This window comes from Oncorhynchus tshawytscha, linkage group LG17 (assembly GCF_018296145.1).
Source record: "Oncorhynchus tshawytscha isolate Ot180627B linkage group LG17, Otsh_v2.0, whole genome shotgun sequence".
In the NCBI taxonomy this organism is placed as follows: domain Eukaryota; kingdom Metazoa; phylum Chordata; class Actinopteri; order Salmoniformes; family Salmonidae; genus Oncorhynchus; species Oncorhynchus tshawytscha.
Genome location: NC_056445.1, coordinates 15,883,445 through 15,903,444, shown reverse-complemented (window position 1 = coordinate 15,903,444; position 20,000 = coordinate 15,883,445). Strand labels below are relative to the sequence as shown.

The window sequence follows — 20,000 nt, the reverse complement described above, 5'->3', positions numbered from 1 at the left end:
ACTAGTCTCTCATCCTCTCTCTGTCTCTCTATTTCTCTCTCTTTATCTCCCTCCCTCTCTTTCTCTCTCTCTCTCTCTCTCTCCTTCTATCTCTCCCTCTCTCTCCTTCTATCTCTCTCTTTATCTCTCTCCCTCTCTCTCCCTCTCTCTCTCACTCTATCTCCATCCATCCATCCACCTCTCTCTCTCTCTCTCTCTCTCTCTCTCCCTTTCTCTCTCTCTTGCTCTCTCCTTCTCCCTTTCTCTCTTTTTCTCTGTCTCCCCCCTCTCTCTCTCTCTCTCTTTCTCTCCCTCTCTCTCTTCCTTTCTCAGGGTGACGGACAGCTCTTATCAGTACCAGAGGAGAGAGGCGTCAAGAGCGGAACTGCCGCTGCGAGCCAAAGAGCCCTCCTCTCCTCTCTCTCCCTCCCTCCCACACCAACCCATCTCTCATCTGGAGGAAAAGGGCAGTCAGCGTGTGGGGCCTGTGCCAGAGAGGGGGGTGACATCCACATAAAGACTACTCTCCCTAAAACAACACTGACACTATCTGCGAAGACAAGGACTAACTGAAACACAACTCTCCACTGTGAGGATCACTGTTTCTGTGGCGAGGGAGGTTCTCTGAAGGTTTTCTGGAGGTTGTGTGACCATTGAGATTTTGTCTGGAGGTCAGTGAGGGAGTGGTACCTGCAGCCATGTCTCCGTTCCTGCGTATCGGCTTCTCCAGCTTCGAGATGGACCCAGGTCTGGCCTACCATGAAGAGGTGATCAACCCGTACTGTGCTGTCTACATGAAGGAGGCTATAGACACAGGTCAGTTGGAGCATGTGTGTGTCTGTCTCAGAGAGATGTGATGGGGAAACATGGAATCCTCTATCATTTTCTGTACGACTGTTGTCTCGCATGGGCTGCAAGTGAAGGAAGAAGTTGTGCCCGGTGAGCATGTCCCTGTTTACTTCATCTACAGTGTCTATGCATTAAAGACGGCAGATATATTTATAGACAGACATTTAATAGAACAGACCTTTCTTCTCCAGGGGTTCCATTACTGTAAATGCCCTTATGATTCATGTCAGCATTACCTACCAATAGCAGTACTTCAGAGTGCTAATGGACAGTTCTGTTTCCTTGCTGACTATATTTAACCGTTGGTAAAGATGACAGTTACAAGGCTGAAAACAGAGAGAGACGTGGGGAGGAAAGAGGAGGGATCTACATTGTTTTCTCCCAATTCTTTCTCACTTCAACCACAGAGCTGTTCTGGTAGCTGGATAGAGATAGAGTGGTAGAGAAATGCTGTGTGTGTGTGTGTGTGTGTGTGTGTGTGTGTGTGTGTGTGTGTGTGTGTGTGTGTGTGTGTGTGTGTGTGTGTGGGATGTGCGTGGGTGTCTTAGCTCACAGGAAGACCTGTGTTATTCAGTTTCTTTTCAGGTCAGTTTGTACTGCAGTTTGTACTGCTTTTTGGTCAGTTTGTACTGCAGTTTGTACTGCTTTTGGCCAGTTTGTACTGCAGTTTGTACTGCTTTTTGCAATGACATCAAAAGGCCCAGATGATAGTAAATAGCAGTACAGTATGATGTTTAGCACCAATATTCCACTGTTGGATTAGGTAGCCTACAGGCAGCCGCAAACCGACTGCATTTCATTGTGCCAATAGAGCGCAAGGAAATAGAACGGAACACCTTATTGAGGAGGAGAGTTCAAGGTCTGGAGTCAGAGTAGTTTAAGGGAGTCCTTATGACAAAGCTGTGACTGGCTCAGACTCGTTTCTTAACTCCACTGTGGCTAAAGCACCGAACAGAAAAATGAAAGGAACACCTCAGTCAAATGTCACATAACCACTACAGAGAGAAAAACAAAGGAACTGATCTGGACTGACAAAAGGGCTGACAGAAGGGCTGACAGAAGGGCTGACAGAAGGGCTGACAGAAGGGCTGACAGAAGGGCTGACAAAAGGGCTGACAGAAGGGCTGACAAAAGGGCTGACAGAAGGGCTGACAAAAGGGCTGACAGAAGGGCTGACAGAAGGGCTGACAAAAGGGCTGACAGAAGGGCTGACAGAAGGGCTGACAAAAGGGCTGACAGAAGGGCTGACAAAAGGGCTGACAGAAGGGCTGACAAAAGGGCTGACAAAAGGGCTGACAGAAGGGCTGACAAAAGGGCTGACAGAAGGGCTGACAAAAGGGCTGACAAAAGGGCTGACAAAAGGGCTGACAGAAGGGCTGACAAAAGGGCTGACAGAAGGGCTGACAAAAGGGCTGACAGAAGGGCTGACAGAAGGGCTGACAAAAGGGCTGACAGAAGGGCTGACAGAAGGGCTGACAAAAGGGCTGACAGAAGGGCTGACAGAAGGGCTGACAGAAGGGCTGACAGAAGGGCTGACAAAAGGGCTGACAGAAGGGCTGACAAAAGGGCTGACAGAAGGGCTGACAAAAGGGCTGACAGAAGGGCTGACAAAAGGGCTGACAGAAGGGCTGACAAAAGGGCTGACAGAAGGGCTGACAAAAGGGCTGACAGAAGGGCTGACAGAAGGGCTGACAGAAGGGCTGACAAAAGGGCTGACAGAAGGGCTGACAAAAGGGCTGACAGAAGGGCTGACAAAAGGGCTGACAAAAGGGCTGACAAAAGGGCTGACAGAAGGGCTGACAAAAGGGCTGACAGAAGGGCTGACAAAAGGGCTGACAGAAGGGCTGACAAAAGGGCTGACAGAAGGGCTGACAAAAGGGCTGACAGAAGGGCTGACAAAAGGGCTGACAGAAGGGCTGACAGAAGGGCTGACAAAATGACAGAAGGGCTGAAAAAGGGCTGACAGAAGGGCTGACAAAAGGGCTGACAAAAGGGCTGACAGAAGGGCTGACAAAAGGGCTGACAAAAGGGCTGACAAAAGGGCTGACAGAAGGGCTGACAAAAGGGCTGACAGAAGGGCTGACAAAAGGGCTGACAGAAGGGCTGACAGAAGGGCTGACAAAAGGGCTGACAGAAGGGCTGACAAAAGGGCTGACAGAAGGGCTGACAAAAGGGCTGACAAAAGGGCTGACAGAAGGGCTGACAAAAGGGCTGACAAAAGGGCTGACAGAAGGGCTGACAAAAGGGCTGACAAAAGGGCTGACAGAAGGGCTGACAAAAGGGCTGACAGAAGGGCTGACAAAAGGGCTGACAGAAGGGCTGACAGAAGGGCTGACAGAAGGGCTGACAGAAGGGCTGACAGAAGGGCTGACAGAAGGGCTGACAGAAGGCTGACAGAAGGGCTGACAGAAGGGCTGACAAAAGGGCTGACAAAAGGGCTGACAGAAGGGCTGACAAAAGGGCTGACAGAAGGGCTGACAGAAGGGCTGACAAAGGGCTGACAGAAGGGCTGACAAAAGGGCTGACAGAAGGGCTGACAAAAGGGCTGACAAAAGGGCTGACAGAAGGGCTGACAAAAGGGCTGACAAAAGGGCTGACAGAAGGGCTGACAAAAGGGCTGACAAAAGGGCTGACAGAAGGGCTGACAAAAGGGCTGACAGAAGGGCTGACAAAAGGGCTGACAGAAGGGCTGACAGAAGGGCTGACAGAAGGGCTGACAGAAGGGCTGACAGAAGGGCTGACAGAAGGGCTGACAGAAGGGCTGACAGAAGGGCTGACAGAAGGGCTGACAGAAGGGCTGACAAAAGGGCTGACAGAAGGGCTGACAGAAGGGCTGACAGAAGGGCTGACAAAAGGGCTGACAGAAGGGCTGACAGAAGGGCTGACAGAAGGGCTGACAGAAGGGCTGACAGAAGGGCTGACAGAAGGGCTGACAGAAGGGCTGACAAAAGGGCTGACAAAAGGGCTGACAGAAGGGCTGACAAAAGGGCTGACAGAAGGGCTGACAGAAGGGCTGACAGAAGGGCTGACAGAAGGGCTGACAGAAGGGCTGACAGAAGGGCTGACAGAAGGGCTGACAAAAGGGCTGACAAAAGGGCTGACAGAAGGGCTGACAAAAGGGCTGACAGAAGGGCTGACAGAAGGGCTGACAGAAGGGCTGACAGAAGGGCTGACAGAAGCCTACTCAGAGCTGTGTGGGACTCCTAAAGCAAAACGTATCGCCTTCTCATGCCAAAGGCGGGTTGGAAACATGATGAAAAATATGAGCTGTCTGTCTGGGGAGAATAGGACAGTTTTTCCCTGTCAGAGAGAAATGATTTTCAGTATAGACAACAGCTGGTAGCGTTGTCTCTGTCCAGAGAAAGTCTATGGACCACTGATAGAGATGTACGTATCATTCTATGGCAGGAACTTGTCAACTGGTGGAAGGGAAATACTGCGAAGTGGAGGTTATGCTGTAGGTATACATCACAGGAGGCTGTTGAGGGGAGGACGGCTCATAATAATGTCCGGAACGGAGTCAAAGGTATGGCATCAAACACCTGGAAACCAGCCTGTCCTCCCAAATTAAGATGCCACCAACCTCCTGTGGTAGAGACAGACAACTCTGGTCAGGTCACATGTCAGGAAGAATGTAGGACCAATGACAAATGGACTAATGTTAAGATTCTCCACTGTTTCTACGTGTCTTTCTCCCCCCTTTACATACACACCCTGACCCCTCCAGAGAAGGGCCAGGTGTACAAGCAGAAGAAGCCCACCATGTACCCCCCCTGGAGCAGCACGTTTGACGCCCATGTCCACCAGGGTCGTGTCATGCACGTGGTGGTGAAGGATAAAACCGCCGAGCTAAAGTCTGAGGCCGTGGTGCAGCTGGACACCCTGGCCTCACGCTGCAAAAAGGAGAACGGCAAGCTGGAGATCTGGGTAAGACAACAGGGAGGGGGAGGGGGAGGGAAGCAGGGAGAGGGAAGAGAGGGAGGGAGGGGTTCCACTGGCTTAGGGTTGGAGCGAAGGGAATGTGTTGTGTCCACATAATTTGATATGGGGATATATCTGTCTAATTCTCTCTCTCTCTCTCTGTTTCTCTCTCTCTCTCTCTCTGTATCTCTCTCTCTCTGTGTGTCTCTCTCTCTCTATCTATCAAATTCTCTCTCTCCCCCTCTTTCTCTCTTTCTCTCTCCCTCTCTCTCCCTCTCTCCTTGTCTCTCTATATCTATTGAATTCTCTCTCTCTCTCCTTGTTCTCTATCTATCTCTCTGTTTCTCTCTCTCTCTGTCTCTCTCTCTCTCCCGTTCTCTCTCTCTTCCCCCTCTCTCTGTCTCTGTCTCTCTCTCTGTCTCTCTGTCTCTCTGTCTCTCTCTCTGTCTCTTTCTCTCCCCCTCTCTCTCTGTCTCTACCCCCTCTCTCTCCCCCTCTCTCTCTCTGTCTCTCTCCGTCTCTCTCTCGGTCTGTCTCTCTCTGTCCCCCTGTCTCTCTCTCTCTCTCTCTCTCACTCTCTGTCTCTCTCTCTCTCCCCCCCTCTCTCTCTGTCTGTCTCTCTTGCTCCTCTCACTCTCTCTCTCTGTCTCTCTCTCTCTCTCTCCCCCCCTCTCTCTCTCCCCCCCTCTCTCTCTCTGTCTGTCTCTCTTGCTCCTCTCACTCTCTCTCTCTGTCTCTCTCTCTCCCCCCCCTCTCTCTCTCTCACTGTCTCTCCCCCCTCTCTCTCTCTCTGTCTGTCTCTCTTGCTCCCCCACTCTCTCTCTCTGTCTCTCTCTGTCTCTCTCTCCCCCCCGCCCCTCTCTCTCTCTCTCTGTCTCAGGTGGAGCTGAAACCACAGGGTCGTCTACTCATGGAGGCCAGATACTACTTGGAGAAGAGTGGTGAGGGTTCAGAACCATTGTAGACTTCGTACGGTCTGTGTATGTCTGTTCCTGTGTGGTTATAACCATTCCAGAAGCCCATCTATTCCCAATAGTTTCTGTCAGTGCCCTCTCTTATTGGGGTCTTATTAACACACTCTGAAGGGTTATACAGTCATATTGTAACAGGCGTGAGGAAACCTCTCATATGTCTATCTATATATAAAGTTCCACCACTACTCATAATCAGCACACACAACAGGTGGTCCATTGATTGTCCAGGACTAATCATCTGATCATTTAGCCCTTTCAACTACATTACTCACAAATAGAAAGATATTCACCTTTACCCTTTCTCTCTTTCTCTACCTATCTCTCTGTCATTGCAAACACACACACACACACACACACACACACACACACACACACACACACACACACACACACACACACACACACACATATATATTTGACAGACTGTCGTTGATCATGGAGGGCGTGTTAAATTTGCAGCTGTCAGTGTCTAGTGAATACATGCTTGTGGGGCTGTAGAACAGGAAGTCAGCCAAAGGCCTTCTTCCTCTCTCCCAAACACACACACACACACACACACAGTCACTCGCACGCCCACAGACTGGCAGAAGGACATTCCCATCATTGGTTCACAGAGGAGCAAATATGACTAGCATGTCTCTCTCTTTCTCTTCCTCTGTCTTTTAACTGTGACAAGACTATGCAGTGTACATAACGTTCATGTGTCTGCGCCTGTTTCCCAGACGCCACAGGTTCAGGTGAGGGAGATGGATTTGGAGAGAGAGACAGGGATCCGGGAGTCTTTGCCCTCCACGCACGACGCGGAGCCATCAAACAGGCCAAGATCCATGAGGTCAAATGTCACGAGTTCAGTGCCACTTTCTTCCCCCAGCCCACCTTCTGCTCCGTCTGTAAAGAGTTTGTCTGGTACGTCCACTGAGCCAAAACAACAAGGAACACCTTCCTAATATTGAGTTGCCCTCAGAACAGCCTCAGTTTTGTCGGGGCATTGACTCTACAAGGTGTCAAAAGCGTTCCACAGGGATACTGGCCCATGTTGACTCCAATGCTCCCCACAGTTGTGTCAAGTTGACTGGATGTCCTTTGGGTGGTGGACCATTCTTGATACAGACGGGAAACTGTTGAGCGTGAAAAACTCAGCAGCGTCGCAGTTCTTGACACAAACCGGTGCGCCTGGCACCTACTACCACACCCCATTTTTGTCTTGCCCATTCACCCTCTGAATGGCACATCTCAATTGTCTCAAGTCTTAAAAGACCTTCTTTAGACTGTCTCCTTCCCTTCATCTAGGCAGATTTAACAGTTGACATCAATAAGGGATCATAGCATTCACCGGGATTCACCTGGTCAGTCTATACACTACATGGCCAAACGTTTGTGGACACCTGCTCATCGAACATCTCATTTCAAAACCATGGGCATTAATATGGAGTTGGTCCCACCTTTGATGCTATAACAGCTTCCACTCTTTTGCGAAGGCTTTCCACTAGATGTTGGAACATTTCTGCAGGGACTTGCTTCCATTCTGCCACAAGAGCATTAGTGAGGTCTGGCACTGATGTTGGGCGATAAGGCCTGGCTCGCGGTCACCGTTCGAATTCATCCCAAAGGTGTTTGATGGGGTTGAGATCAGGGCTCTGTGTAGGCCAGTCAAGTTCTTCCACACCGATCTCGACAAACCATTTCTGTATGGACCTCGCTTTGTGCATGGGGGCATTGTCATACTAAAACAGGAAAGGGCCTTCCCCAAACTGTTGCCACAAAGTTGGAAGCACAGAACCGTCTAAAATGTAATTGTCTGCTGTAGTGTTAAGATTTCCCTTCACTGGAACTAGTGTTCCAACTTAGCCTGAACCATGAAAAACAGCTCCGGACCATTATTCCTCCTCCACCAAAGTTTACAGTTGGCACTATGCATTGGGGCAGCTACTGTTCTGGCATCCGTCGAACCCAGATTTGTCTGTCGGACTGCCAGATGGGAAAGCGTGATTCAGCATTCCAGAGAACGCGTTTCCACTGCACCAGAGTTCAATGGCGGCGAGCTTTACACCACTCCAGCCGACGCTTGGCATTGCGCAAGGTGATCTTAAGCTTGCGTGAGGCTGCTCAGCCATGGAAACCCATTTCATGAAGCTCCCGACAAACAGTTTGACGCCCATGTCCACCGGGGTCATGTCATGCACATGGTGGTGAAGGATAAAACCGCTGAGCTAAAGTCTGAGGCCGTGGTGCAGCTGGACACCCTGGCCTCACACTGCAAAAAGGAGAACGGCAAGCTGGAGATCTGGGTAAGCTGGAGTTCTGGGTTTCCACGTGCTGACGTTGTTTCCAGAGGCAGTTTCAAACTCAGTAGTCAGTGTTGCAACCGAGGACAGACAATTTGTACACGCTACGCGCTTCAGGACTCAGCGGTCCCATTCTGTGAGCTTGTGTGGTCAACCACTTTGCGGCTGAGCCATTGTTGCTTCTAGACGTTTCCACTTCACAATAACAGCACTTACAGTTGACCGGGGAAGCTCTAGCAGGGCAGACATTTGACCAACTGACTTGTTGGAACGGTGGCATCCTATGATGGTGCCACGTTGAAAGTCGCTGAGCTCTTCAGTAAGGCCATTCTACTGCCAATGTTTGTCTATAGAGATTGCATGGCTGTGTGCTCGATTTTATACACCGGTCAGCAAAGGGTGTGGCTGAAATTGACGAATCCACTAATTTGAAGGGGTGTCCACATACATTTGTATATATAGTGTATCATGGATAAAGCAGGTGTTCTTAATATTTTGTATACTCAGTGTACGTGCTCTACAAGTACCCCTTCTGTCTGTACAGTGTGTATATCACAACCTAACTTTATTTAAAACCTCGTACCCCTTCTGTCTGTACAGTGTGTATATCACAACCTAACTTTATTTAAAACCTAGTACCCCTTCTGTCTGTACAGCTGCAGCTGGACATAGTCTATCAGTAAATAGCCCACCCAATTTACCTACCTCATCCCCATACTGTTTATAGTTATTTACTTTTCTGCTCTTTTGCACACCAGTATCTCTACCTGTACATGACCATCTGATCATTTATCACTCCAGTGTTAATCTGCTAAATTGTAATTATCCACCTACCTCCTCATGCCTTTTGCACACAATGTATATAGACTCTCTTTTTTTCTTCTTTTTCTCTACTGTGTTATTGACTTGTTAATTGTTTACTCCATGTGTAACTCTGTGTTGTTGTCTGTTCACACTGCTATGCTTTATCTTGGCCAGGTCGCAGTTGTAAATGAGAACTTGTTCTCAACTATCCTACCTGGTTAAATAAAGGTGAAATAAAAATAAAAAATAAAATATCACAGCCTAACTTTATTTAAAACCTAGTCAATTGGATTGCATCCTAAAGACATCGTTCACATAGATTTATTTCATTGTCACTCTGAAACAAACACTACAGTATTTCTATTTAAACATCACCCACATCACCCACATCATCCAGTGTTTGATTTCTGGTTCCTGTTAATGTTGTGTTTCTTTTCCCCACAGGGGTCTGAATAAGCAGGGTTATCAGTGCCGACGTGAGTATCTCTGCTCTCTCTCTGCTCTCTCGCACTGCTCTCTCTCTCCCCTCATCTTCTACCTATTCCATATTCTATCCCTACACTCCTCTGTCCTCTCTCCTGTCTACACTCTCATCCCCCCATCATTGGTCTTTCAGAGTGCAACGCAGCCATCCACAAGAAATGCATTGACATAATCATCGCCAAGTGCACTGGGTCGGCCATCAACAGCAAAGAGACCATGGTAGGCCTGTACATTGTAGTCCATTTCTATACAACGATGACAGTAAGTGATCTTGAGCATTTTAGAGCATCTTGGATTTGTCATTATATTTAGTTGCTTGGGTTCCAATAATAGTGGCAGTAAATGATGTGTCCACTTTGTCTTGGTGTTTGTGACATGAGGAACCTCAATTAAGACAACTGGAGGTCCCCTTAGATTGCATGCAGACAGACTGACATACAGTGTATCTGGGCTTCTGGTGACTGTGGTTTAGCTTAGAGGTAACACACTTAATTGTCAGTTAAAGTCAACCACATACACACAGACTAACTCACTCTCTCACAGTACACACTGACTAACTCACTCTCTCTCACAGTACACACTGACTAACTCACTCTCTCTCACAGTACACACTGACTAACTCACTCTCTCTCACAGTACACACGGACTAACTCACTCTCTCTCACAGTACACACTGACTAACTAACTCACTCTCTCTCACAGTACACACGGACTAACTCACTCTCTCTCACAGTACACACTGACTAACTCACTCTCTCTCACAGTACATACGGACTAACTCACTCTCTCTCACAGTACACACAGACTAACTCACTCTCTCTCACAGTACACACTGACTAACTCACTCTCTCTCACAGTAAACACAGACTAACTCACTCTCTCTGACAGTACACACGGACTAACTCACTCTCTCTCACAGTACACACGGACTAACTCACTCTCTCTCACAGTACACACGGACTGACTCACTCTCTCTCACAGTACACACTGAGACAGTGGGTTGGTTCTTCGAAGCAGACGGTTCTGTGATTACCGTACTCACTGTTTACCAGTACTCCCCGATCCTAGACAGAGAAAAAAATTACGTTTTATCCCAGGGATTTTACTTCCCTAAAACGTCCAAAGCCGTTGTTGCCTACTTCCTGTGTCATATTTCCATGGCAACAAAGGGTTGTAGTGCGGTGTGTTCAGGTGACCGAGTGTGTTTGCTGTGTGTTGCAGATCCACAAGGAGCGCTTTAAGATCGACATGCCCCACAGGTTTAAGGTGTACAACTACAAGAGCCCCACGTTCTGTGAACACTGTGGCACGCTGCTGTGGGGGCTGGCCAAGCAGGGACTCAAGTGTGAGGGTGAGAGGACAGTCCACAGGAGGCTGCTGAGGGGAGGGCGGCTCATAATAATGTCTGGAACGGAGCAATTGGAATGGCATCAAACACATGGGATCTATGTGTTTGATGTATTTGATACTATTCCACCGATTCCGCTCCAGCCATTACCAAGGTGCCACCAACATCACATCACTGTCATTACACAATCACATCATACCATTACCAACTCAAATCATAACAGTACCCTATCAAACCATTATATTGCACCATACCTTTTCACATGATTCCCTACTTCACCGTCCAAATATCAAAATGTATTGATTTCATCGTCCCATTCCATCTGTGTCTGTATACTGTGTAACCATGTGTGTTGTCCATGCAGAGTGCGGTATGAACGTTCATCACAAGTGCCAGAAAAAGGTGGCCAACCTGTGTGGAGTCAACCAGAAACTGATGGCTGAAGCCCTGGCCATGATCGAGACTAAACAGCAGGTCAGAGTTCAGGGGTCGAGGGGTTAGGAACGGTGATGCCAACTTAGCAATTTCGTTGCTAGATTTAGCAACCTTTCAGACTACCCATTTTTTCAAACAGCACCTAGCAACAAATTTAGCTGCTTTTAAAAATGTATTTGGAACTTTTAGCAACTTTTGAAAAGGGACTCAAATACTAAAATGCACGCATTTTCCCTCTAAATAACACAAAACCGATTTTCTCTGTCACACACTCGGTCACAACACACGTGACTGGCTGCGAAAGTGCATTGTGAGTGACGTCAGCAGCAGGCGCTCAGATTGTGCCCAGGCAGCAGCAGACGCTCAGATCGTGCCCAGGCAGCAGCAGGCGCTCAGATCGTACCCAGGCAGCAGAAGGTGCTCAGCTCGTGCCCAGGCAGCAGCAGGAGCTCAGATCGTGCCCAGGCAGCAGCAGGCGCTCAGATCGTGCCCAGACAGCAGAAGGTGCTCAGCTCGTGCCCAGGCAGAAGCAGGCGCTCAGATCGTGCCCAGGCAGCAGCAGGTGCTCAGATCGTGCACAGGCAGCAGCAGGCGCACAGATCGTGCCCAGGCAGCAGCAGGCGCTCAGATCATGCCCAGGCAGCAGAAGGTGCTCAGCTCATGCCCAGCAGAAGCAGGCGCTCAGATCGTGCCCAGGCAGCAGCAGGTGCTCAGCTCATGCCCAGCAGAAGCAGGCGCTCAGATCGTGCACAGGCAGCAGCAGGTGCTCAGATCGTGCACAGGCAGCAGCAGGCGCTCAGATCGTGCACAGGCAGCAGCAGGCGCTCAGATCGTGCCCAGGCAGCAGCAGGCGCTCAGATCGTGCCCAGGCAGCAGCAGGTGCTCAGATCGTGCACAGGCAGCAGCAGGTGCTCAGATCGTGCACAGGCAGCAGCAGGCGCTCAGATCGTGCCCAGGCAGCAGCAGGCGCTCAGATCGTGCCCAGGCAGCAGCAGGTGCTCAGATCGTGCACAGGCAGCAGCAGGCGCTCAGATCGTGCCCAGGCAGCAGCAGGCACTCAGATCGTTCCCAGGCAGCAGCAGCAGGCGCTCAGATCGTGCCCAGGCAGCAGCAGGCGCCCAGATCAGGCGCTCAGATGCCCAGGCAGCAGCAGGCGCTCAGATCGTGCCCAGGCAGCAGCAGGCGCTCAGATCGTGCCCAGGCAGCAGCAGGCGCTCAGATCGTGCCCAGGCAGCAGCAGCAGGCGCTCAGATCGTGCCCAGGCAGCAGCAGGGCAGCAGCAGGCGATCGTGCCCAGGCAGCAGCAGGCGCTCAGATCGTGCCCAGGCAGCAGCAGGCGTTCAGATCGTGCACAGGCAGCAGCAGGCGCTCAGATCGTGCCCAGGCAGCAGCAGGCCAGCATCAATTTCAGCAAATTGCAAATCATCGTTGGCTGACTGTAGCAGCAGTAGTACGGGTTCGACGAGTAAACCCAATGAATATAGTCAGTCATGAATGTTAGATTTTGAACAAACTTACAACGTCAATCAACATGTCTCAATCACAATTGTACAGCCAGAAGTACAGAAACGAGTGGGAGTCTGTACCTGAACAAATGTCAAATCATATTTTTTGCCGAGCTGACCAGTCAATTTGAGTAGCGTTAATGTGTATTCTACGTAATGACGCAGTTTTACGTTATCACGCAATGACATCACAACGTCATTTAGCAACTTTTAGCAACAAATCAACCTGCCTCTAGCAACTTACCCTGAAAATGAGTTGGCAACACTGGTTAGGAAGTCAGTGCTGTCCGACAGATCCACAAATGCATTTCATAAAAAAAGATTACAAAAATGTATGTTGATTGTAAGTAAGGAATCTATCCCTGCCCGTTATACAGATACCGTAGCATTGTGTTATGTTATTAATTATTACATGTGTCTATGCATTTTCCTATAGGCCAGGGGCTCCAGAGAAAGTGAGATCTATAGTCGAGGCGGGCCGGTGGGTGTGGGCCAGGCAGGGGTGGTGCGGGAACCTTCAGGTTTAGTAGCAGGTCTCCCCCCGACCGCAGCCACCGCTGGGCGAAAAGGTAAGGAGACCACACATGGTCAACCTGGTCAGTCATGCAACTGTGAGGGATTTGTAGTCAACTTGAGACTTAATAGGACTAAATTACTATCTCCCCTTCTCCACCTCTCACCCCCCCCTCTCCAGAGCAGCAGGGGATATCGTGGGACACCCCAGCGGTGGGAGACATGCCTGCCCCTGTGAAGGAGGAGCCTGAGACACTGTACGCCGTCCCCAGAAAAGAACACCTTCACAAGTTCACCCTGGACAACTTCGTCCTGCACAAGATGCTTGGCAAAGGCAGCTTCGGCAAGGTACCAGAGAGCGAGAGAAACCACTGCACCTACTGAGCCCCTAGATTCACTGGGGGTATACGTTTTCTATCTGGGCTTAAGACATATCATCATAAACTGAGACATGAGTCTCGTGCTTCTAGGACATACAGGGAGACTGACGTTTAGATTAGATTTGAGTCATTTAGCAGAGGCTCTTATGCAGAGCGAGTGAATACATTTTCATACTTTTTTTACATACTGGTCCCTCGTGGGAATTGAACCCACAACCAGTTTCTCAGTCTGTTGATAGCTAGGACATTTATCAAGCCCAAGTCTTGTCTCAGTTTATGGTGATTTGTCTCTAACTGATGGACACCGTGCAGATGAAAGTGTACTTCGTTATTTATAACAAACATATACTGAGTGTACAAAACATTAGGAGGAGACATGTTAAACCAGGATTTTTAAGCCTTGAGACAATTGAGACATGGATTGTGTCTGTGGTCCATTCAGAGGGTGAATGGGCAAGACAAACTATTGAAGTGCCTTTGAACAGGGTATGGTAGTAGGGGCCAGGCACACCGGTTTGTGTCAAGAACTGCAACGCTGCTGGGTTTTTCACGCTCAACATTTTCCCATGTGTATCAAGATTGGTCCACCACCCAAAGGGCATCCAGTCAACTTGACACAACTGTGGAAAGCATTGGAGTCAACACTCACCAGCATCCCTGTGGAACGCTTTTGACACTTTGTGGAGTCCAGGCCCCGACGAATTGAGGCTGTTATGAGGGCAAAAAGTGGTGCAACTCAATATTAGGAAGGTGTTCTTAATGTTTGTTATACTCAGTGTATATTCGGTTACTATACTCAAGCCTGTGAGCCTGGGTCAGCATGACCTAAGCAGAAGTTTCTAGCTGGGGGAGAGGGCATTGCCATCTGTGTATTGTGATATAAGGAAGAGAGCCTAGCCATGAGGAGTAAGGTAACCTTAATTGAAGTACAATGTTGGTGTTGTGATGATTATGTTTGGACCTGTAAACATGTTGGTCAGAATGTTCCAGAACCAGAATGTATTAGAACTTCGCTAGAATGGACGTCAATGGAGGAGTGTCTCGGACAATGATTGGCCTCTACCAATAATCTTTAGTCATAGTTAGGGTTACAAAGGGAGGGTACGTTACCGGTAGCTTTCTAAGTTTACCAGTAAACTACCAGAATTTTGGAAACTTTCAGTATTTTATGAAATGTTCATAACATGTAAAGTGTATAAAATAATAAATTAAGATGATTCAAATAAACAAACTAGAATGACAAGCTTAAAAACATTATCCTAAATATAACCCATAAACTTAGTGAATACCATTGGTGTTGAATATGAGTGTATCAGCAAAATATATCCTTTACATTTTTACATACTTTTATTTATTTTACTCTGTCAATATGTTTTTATTACACCAAACTGGTGGCAGCTGTAAAAAAAGTCAATAGTTGGAAGAGTTGCAGAGTTAATTGGAAATGATGTCATTGTTGATTAGATGCTTTTTTTTCATGAATCAGGCTGTTTTCTCGTGAATCATACTGTCTATCCACTACAAACTCACGGACAATATGGACACAGATATAAAGATAAAGAAAAATTAAATATTGTGAGTGAAAACATTTTATAAAAATGATTCTGGTATAAATGATTGAAGTTACCATAGATTGCCATAGATTACCTGTTAATTACCAGGAAATGTACTGCGATAAATTACCGGTAGTTTTTCAACGCTTGTAATAATGATGTTATGAAACCAAAAAATCTAAAAGTGTGACTTGTGTTGCCTAGTCTTTGAACATGTTCTAGCCATGCTCTGTGTTCCTGGATCCAGTGGACTGAAGACACTTCTCGATTGTACTTAGACGTTGCCTGACTGATCCTTCACCTCCGTTTGACAAGCCCTGAATAGGTGAACACAGTGATTTCCTACATGTACGTATCATCTGTGTGTGTTGCTAGGTGTTCTTGGCCGAGCTGAAGAGCAGCAGAGAGTTCTTTGCGGTGAAGGCTCTGAAGAAGGACGTGGTTCTGATGGATGATGATGTGGAGTGTACCATGGTGGAAAGGAGAGTCCTCTCCCTGGCCTGGGAACATCCCTTCCTCACACACCTCCACTGCACCTTCCAGACCACGGTAACACACACACATGCACTCAACACACACACACACACACACACACACACACACACACACACACACACACACACACACACACACACACACACACACACACACACACAGACAAACCACAGGTTTTGTTGATATGACTGTGTTGTGTGTGTGACAGGAGAACCTGTTCTTTGTGATGGAGTATCTGAACGGAGGTGACCTCATGTTCCACATCCAGAACTGTCACAAGTTTGACGTGCAGAGATCGACGTAAGTTAACCCGTACACACAACCAGGCTATGTCTACCAGACACACACACACACACACACACACAAACATCCTCCATTCTCTCCACCCAATCCCTCTCTCCTCACATCTCCTCCCTCTGGCTGTAGGTTCTATGCTGCTGAGATTATCTGTGGGCTCCAGTTCCTCCACTCCAAAGGCATTGTCTATAGGGATCTGAAGCTGGACAACGTGTTGCTAGACTCAGAAGGCCATATAAAGATAGCAGACTTTGGGATGTGTAAGGAGAACATGGAGGGAGAAACACGGACCTGCACCTTCTGTGGAACACCAGATTACATCGCCCCAGAGGTGACTGCATGTCCACCATCACTATAGGAATCTACACTCTTACTATCAGCATTGCAACACTTAAAAGGTGTATAACCAATGGAAATGTTCCCTTAGGGAAGTAATGTTTCTCAATTCTGATCTCATTGATTTGTATCATTAATCAATTACATACCATCTCCGTCTAATGTACTGGTTTTAGATAAACATCATGAAGTGATGAGGAAGAGATGTCATGTTGAACTGAACGGTCATGGTTTTTTAGATTCTGCTGGGGCAGAAGTACGGCAGCTCAGTGGACTGGTGGTCGTTCGGGGTCTTGCTGTACGAGATGCTGATTGGCCAGTCTCCATTCCATGGTCGCGATGAGGAGGAACTGTTCCAGTCCATCAGGACAGATGACCCCTGTTACCCCCGCTGGCTGGCCAAGGACGCACGAGACATCCTCATCAAGGTCTCACTCAATGCAACAACTTAGTCCACTTACTGCAATGCCACGACGAATGAACTACGGCAACGTTGTCCACTATGCACCTCTGTCCTGATGTGTGTGTGTGTGTGTGTGTGTGTGTGTGTGTGTGTGTGTGTGTGTGTGTGTGTGTGCGTGCGTGCGTGTGTATATATGGTATGTTTGTTTTATAGCTGTTTGTAAGGGAGCCGGAGAGGAGGCTGGGTGTGAAGGGGAACATCCGTCAACACTCCTTCTTCAAAGACACAGACTGGAACGCTCTGGAGAAACGAGAGGTGGCGCCGCCCTTCAGGCCAACTGTGGTACGTACATCCTCAGGCTGCGAGTGTGTGTGTTTGTTTACATCTGCATTTGTATGCATGTGTGTGTGCTCGCTGCGTGTGTGTGTGTGTGCGTTGTAACCTCTCCCCTCTCTCCTGTCCATGCAGAAATCCCCCAGTGACGTCAGTAACTTTGACAAGGAGTTTATCAATGAGAAACCCAGGTTGTCGTGTGCAGATCGTACCCTCATGAACAGTGTGGACCAAACCATGTTTAACAACTTCTCCTTCGTCAACCCAGCTGTGGGCCACATCAAAGGCCCCTGACCTGTGATAACCTTACAACAACCTACCAGCAACATATTCACAATCCATCAACAACCCACTGTTCCAGCAACATATTCACAACCCATCTGTGACCTTCGGACAACCTATTCGCAACGCATCAATTACTCATTACGACAACACATCACAGACAGGAGTCAAGGACACTTACCTAACAGATCAATAACGTATCCACAACCTGTCAATAACATCTCACCTCTTTTATAGAGCCACGGTTCACAGCAGTGGAGGCTGCTGAGGGGAGGACGGCTCATAATAATGGCCAGAACAGAGCAAATGGAATGAAATCAAACACCTGCAAACCAGGTGTTTGATGTATTTGATACCATTCCACTGATCCCGCTCCAGTCATTACCACGAGCCAGTCCTCCCCAATTAAGGTGCCACCAACCTCCTGTGGTGTGCAGACTACTGTAGGAGTCACTACCTGATTCCCCAGATTGTGTGGAATACTGAGAATGTTGTATTGTACTCATAACCTGTTATTCAATAGTGTCTGTTATATCCCTGCACATAAGTGTCTGTTCAATCAAATGTAACCATTTCCTGGGACATTTTCTATTTAATTCTGAAAGTGTATCAGTAGTTTTATTAAATAGAGCCACGGTTAGTATATTAAAATGTGTTGTTTTGCCATTGTTATTGCTCAGATCCAGGTAGATTGTCACACTATCGGACGGTGGAGTGGTTGGTTTCAATGTACATGGATAAATGAATGGTTTATGTTAACATGATACTGTGTTTTATAATGGCCCTTCAGAGGCTTGTGACCGCTGTGACTAAGTTATTATAGAATCTAATGACATAGATGATGCCTAGATTCAGCAGTGATTGTTTGTTTTCATTCTGTACATTAAAATACGATTTTTGTTAATGCATGTCCCATTACATATTTGCATTCTAGCATGAGTTTGTGTCACAGAGTGCGAGAATGAGAATTTAGTTGAAGTACTAAAACCGCTATCTTCCTTCCTCTCTCTCTCTTCCTGCCTCTCTCTCTCTATCTCCCACTCTTTCCTTCCTGTGCCTCACCCTCTCAGAGACTAGAGTGACAAACTGAGTTACCATTGCTCTTTCTGTCTGCAGTTGGGACCCTGGTGTTACGTTGTGATATAATGTATTATCATCTCACCAGATAGATAGATAGATAGAACAGTTCTGTGCATTCACAGGGCAGATCAATTAGCAGTGCCTTTTCTCTCCAGTGGGGGGCAGCATGGGGGTAGACTGACTCATTCACTCACCCACCTGTAGCCTACTATCTATGCATCTATGGCTCTATCCTCCCTCCCTAATGTTTGTTCCTTTTTCCAACAAATCTCTCTCTGCCTCACCCTGCCGCCCCACCATCCCTCTCCTCCTAGCGCTGTGGTACCCTGGGACAGACAGACTAATCTGAGAGCGAGCGATCCGTCACTGACCCACTTATACACAGCAGCAAACTACTTCCTGCCACTGGCCCAGGTACAGTCGCCACTTGACAACCATGTCACACCAACGAGGGTAGAGATGAGGATGGCAGAGCATTTTAATGTAGAGCTCCAAGGTACTATCACCTTTCAGGTAAGACCCAAATGCAGACTGTGATGAAGTAACAAGTTTCTTACAGCAACAGGGCAGGCAAACGACAGATCAAGGCAGGCTGGGGTCGATAATCCAGAGTAGCAAAGGGACAGGACGGCAGGCAGGCTCAGAGTCAGGTCAGGCAGAGGTCAGTAATCCAGAGTAGTGGGGCAATGGTACAGGACGTCAGCAGGTTCAGGGTCAGGTCAGGCAGAGGTCAGTAATCCAGAGTAGTGGGGCAATGGTACAGGACGTCAGCAGGCTCAGGCAAAAAAAGGTCAAAACTGGGGAAAAACAGGAAGAATCGATAGACAGGAACAGAGGGAAAACCACTGGTAGGCTTGACGAAACAAAACAAACTGGCAACAGACAAACAGAGAACACAGGTATATGTACCCAGGGGATAATGGGGGAAATGGGTGACACCTGGAGGGGGTGGAGACAAGCACAAGGACAGGTGAAACAGATCAGGGCGTGACAGGTACAAAGTGGTGAACAGAAGCTGGACTGTAAATTTAGATTAGAAATGTTTAGAAAGGTCTGCCCTTTGAAATAGTTTGATTAGATATTGTTTGTATAAGGTTATCAAACTGTTTGTATCTTCTTGAGCAGTGTTTCTGAAACTTCTCCTGGAGTACCCACAGTCTGTCCACGTATTTCATGAATTCCAGAACTAACACAGCTGATTTAACTAATGAGGGGTCTGATGATTATGTGACCATTTGAATCAGCTGTGTTAGTTCTGGAATACATTAATGAAGTGGACTGGCTGGGGTTACTCAAGGAGAGGTTTGGGCTGGAGGAGACCATTTGACTACATTCCCTGATAATTAAATCAACAAAGATGCATTTACACCCAGTGACCACTGGAAGGCAGTGTACTACCACATATCCCCTCAGTTCCTCACAGGAGACCCACAAGTCATGCAGCTAGCTGAGCTCTGATGAATGCTGTGACTCAGTAAGTGACTCATAGCTGGAATGTTTTGAATGTTTGATGTTATCAGTGGACAGGACTACAGGCTTTCACAGTCAAACGTCATGCATGTAATCTATGAATATAGAGTTATGTAAATGGCCCCGGGTGACATTCGACGGCATTATGAATTATATATTATTTTGAAGGCATTATGGATTGAGTCCTATATCTATAATGTGACCGCCAGTCAGACAGTACGTATACTGTCTCATCACCACATAGGTCAATGCTCATCTCTATACATCTGTGCACA

At 47.9% G+C, this 20,000-nt stretch overlaps 1 protein-coding gene across 2 annotated transcripts in view; it reads left to right on the top strand.

Moving 5' to 3' along the window:
- LOC112217182 (protein kinase C theta type) overlaps positions 1 to 18,079 on the top strand; it is a 23,320-nt gene extending 5,241 nt beyond the window's left edge. For both annotated transcript variants that reach the window (XM_042300265.1, XM_042300266.1), the window contains exons 2-17: positions 313 to 795; positions 4,556 to 4,755; positions 5,630 to 5,690; positions 6,446 to 6,629; positions 9,257 to 9,288; positions 9,429 to 9,514; positions 10,517 to 10,646; positions 11,008 to 11,117; positions 13,020 to 13,152; positions 13,278 to 13,444; positions 15,405 to 15,578; positions 15,733 to 15,824; positions 15,951 to 16,152; positions 16,397 to 16,585; positions 16,774 to 16,902; positions 17,029 to 18,079. In XM_042300265.1, the coding sequence (XP_042156199.1) occupies positions 678 to 795; positions 4,556 to 4,755; positions 5,630 to 5,690; positions 6,446 to 6,629; positions 9,257 to 9,288; positions 9,429 to 9,514; positions 10,517 to 10,646; positions 11,008 to 11,117; positions 13,020 to 13,152; positions 13,278 to 13,444; positions 15,405 to 15,578; positions 15,733 to 15,824; positions 15,951 to 16,152; positions 16,397 to 16,585; positions 16,774 to 16,902; positions 17,029 to 17,187 (2,166 nt within the window). In that variant the 5' untranslated portion in view covers positions 313 to 677 and the 3' untranslated portion in view covers positions 17,188 to 18,079. The remainder of the gene's footprint in view (positions 1 to 312; positions 796 to 4,555; positions 4,756 to 5,629; positions 5,691 to 6,445; positions 6,630 to 9,256; positions 9,289 to 9,428; positions 9,515 to 10,516; positions 10,647 to 11,007; positions 11,118 to 13,019; positions 13,153 to 13,277; positions 13,445 to 15,404; positions 15,579 to 15,732; positions 15,825 to 15,950; positions 16,153 to 16,396; positions 16,586 to 16,773; positions 16,903 to 17,028) is intronic.
- Positions 18,080 to 20,000: the final 1,921 nt, after the last annotated feature.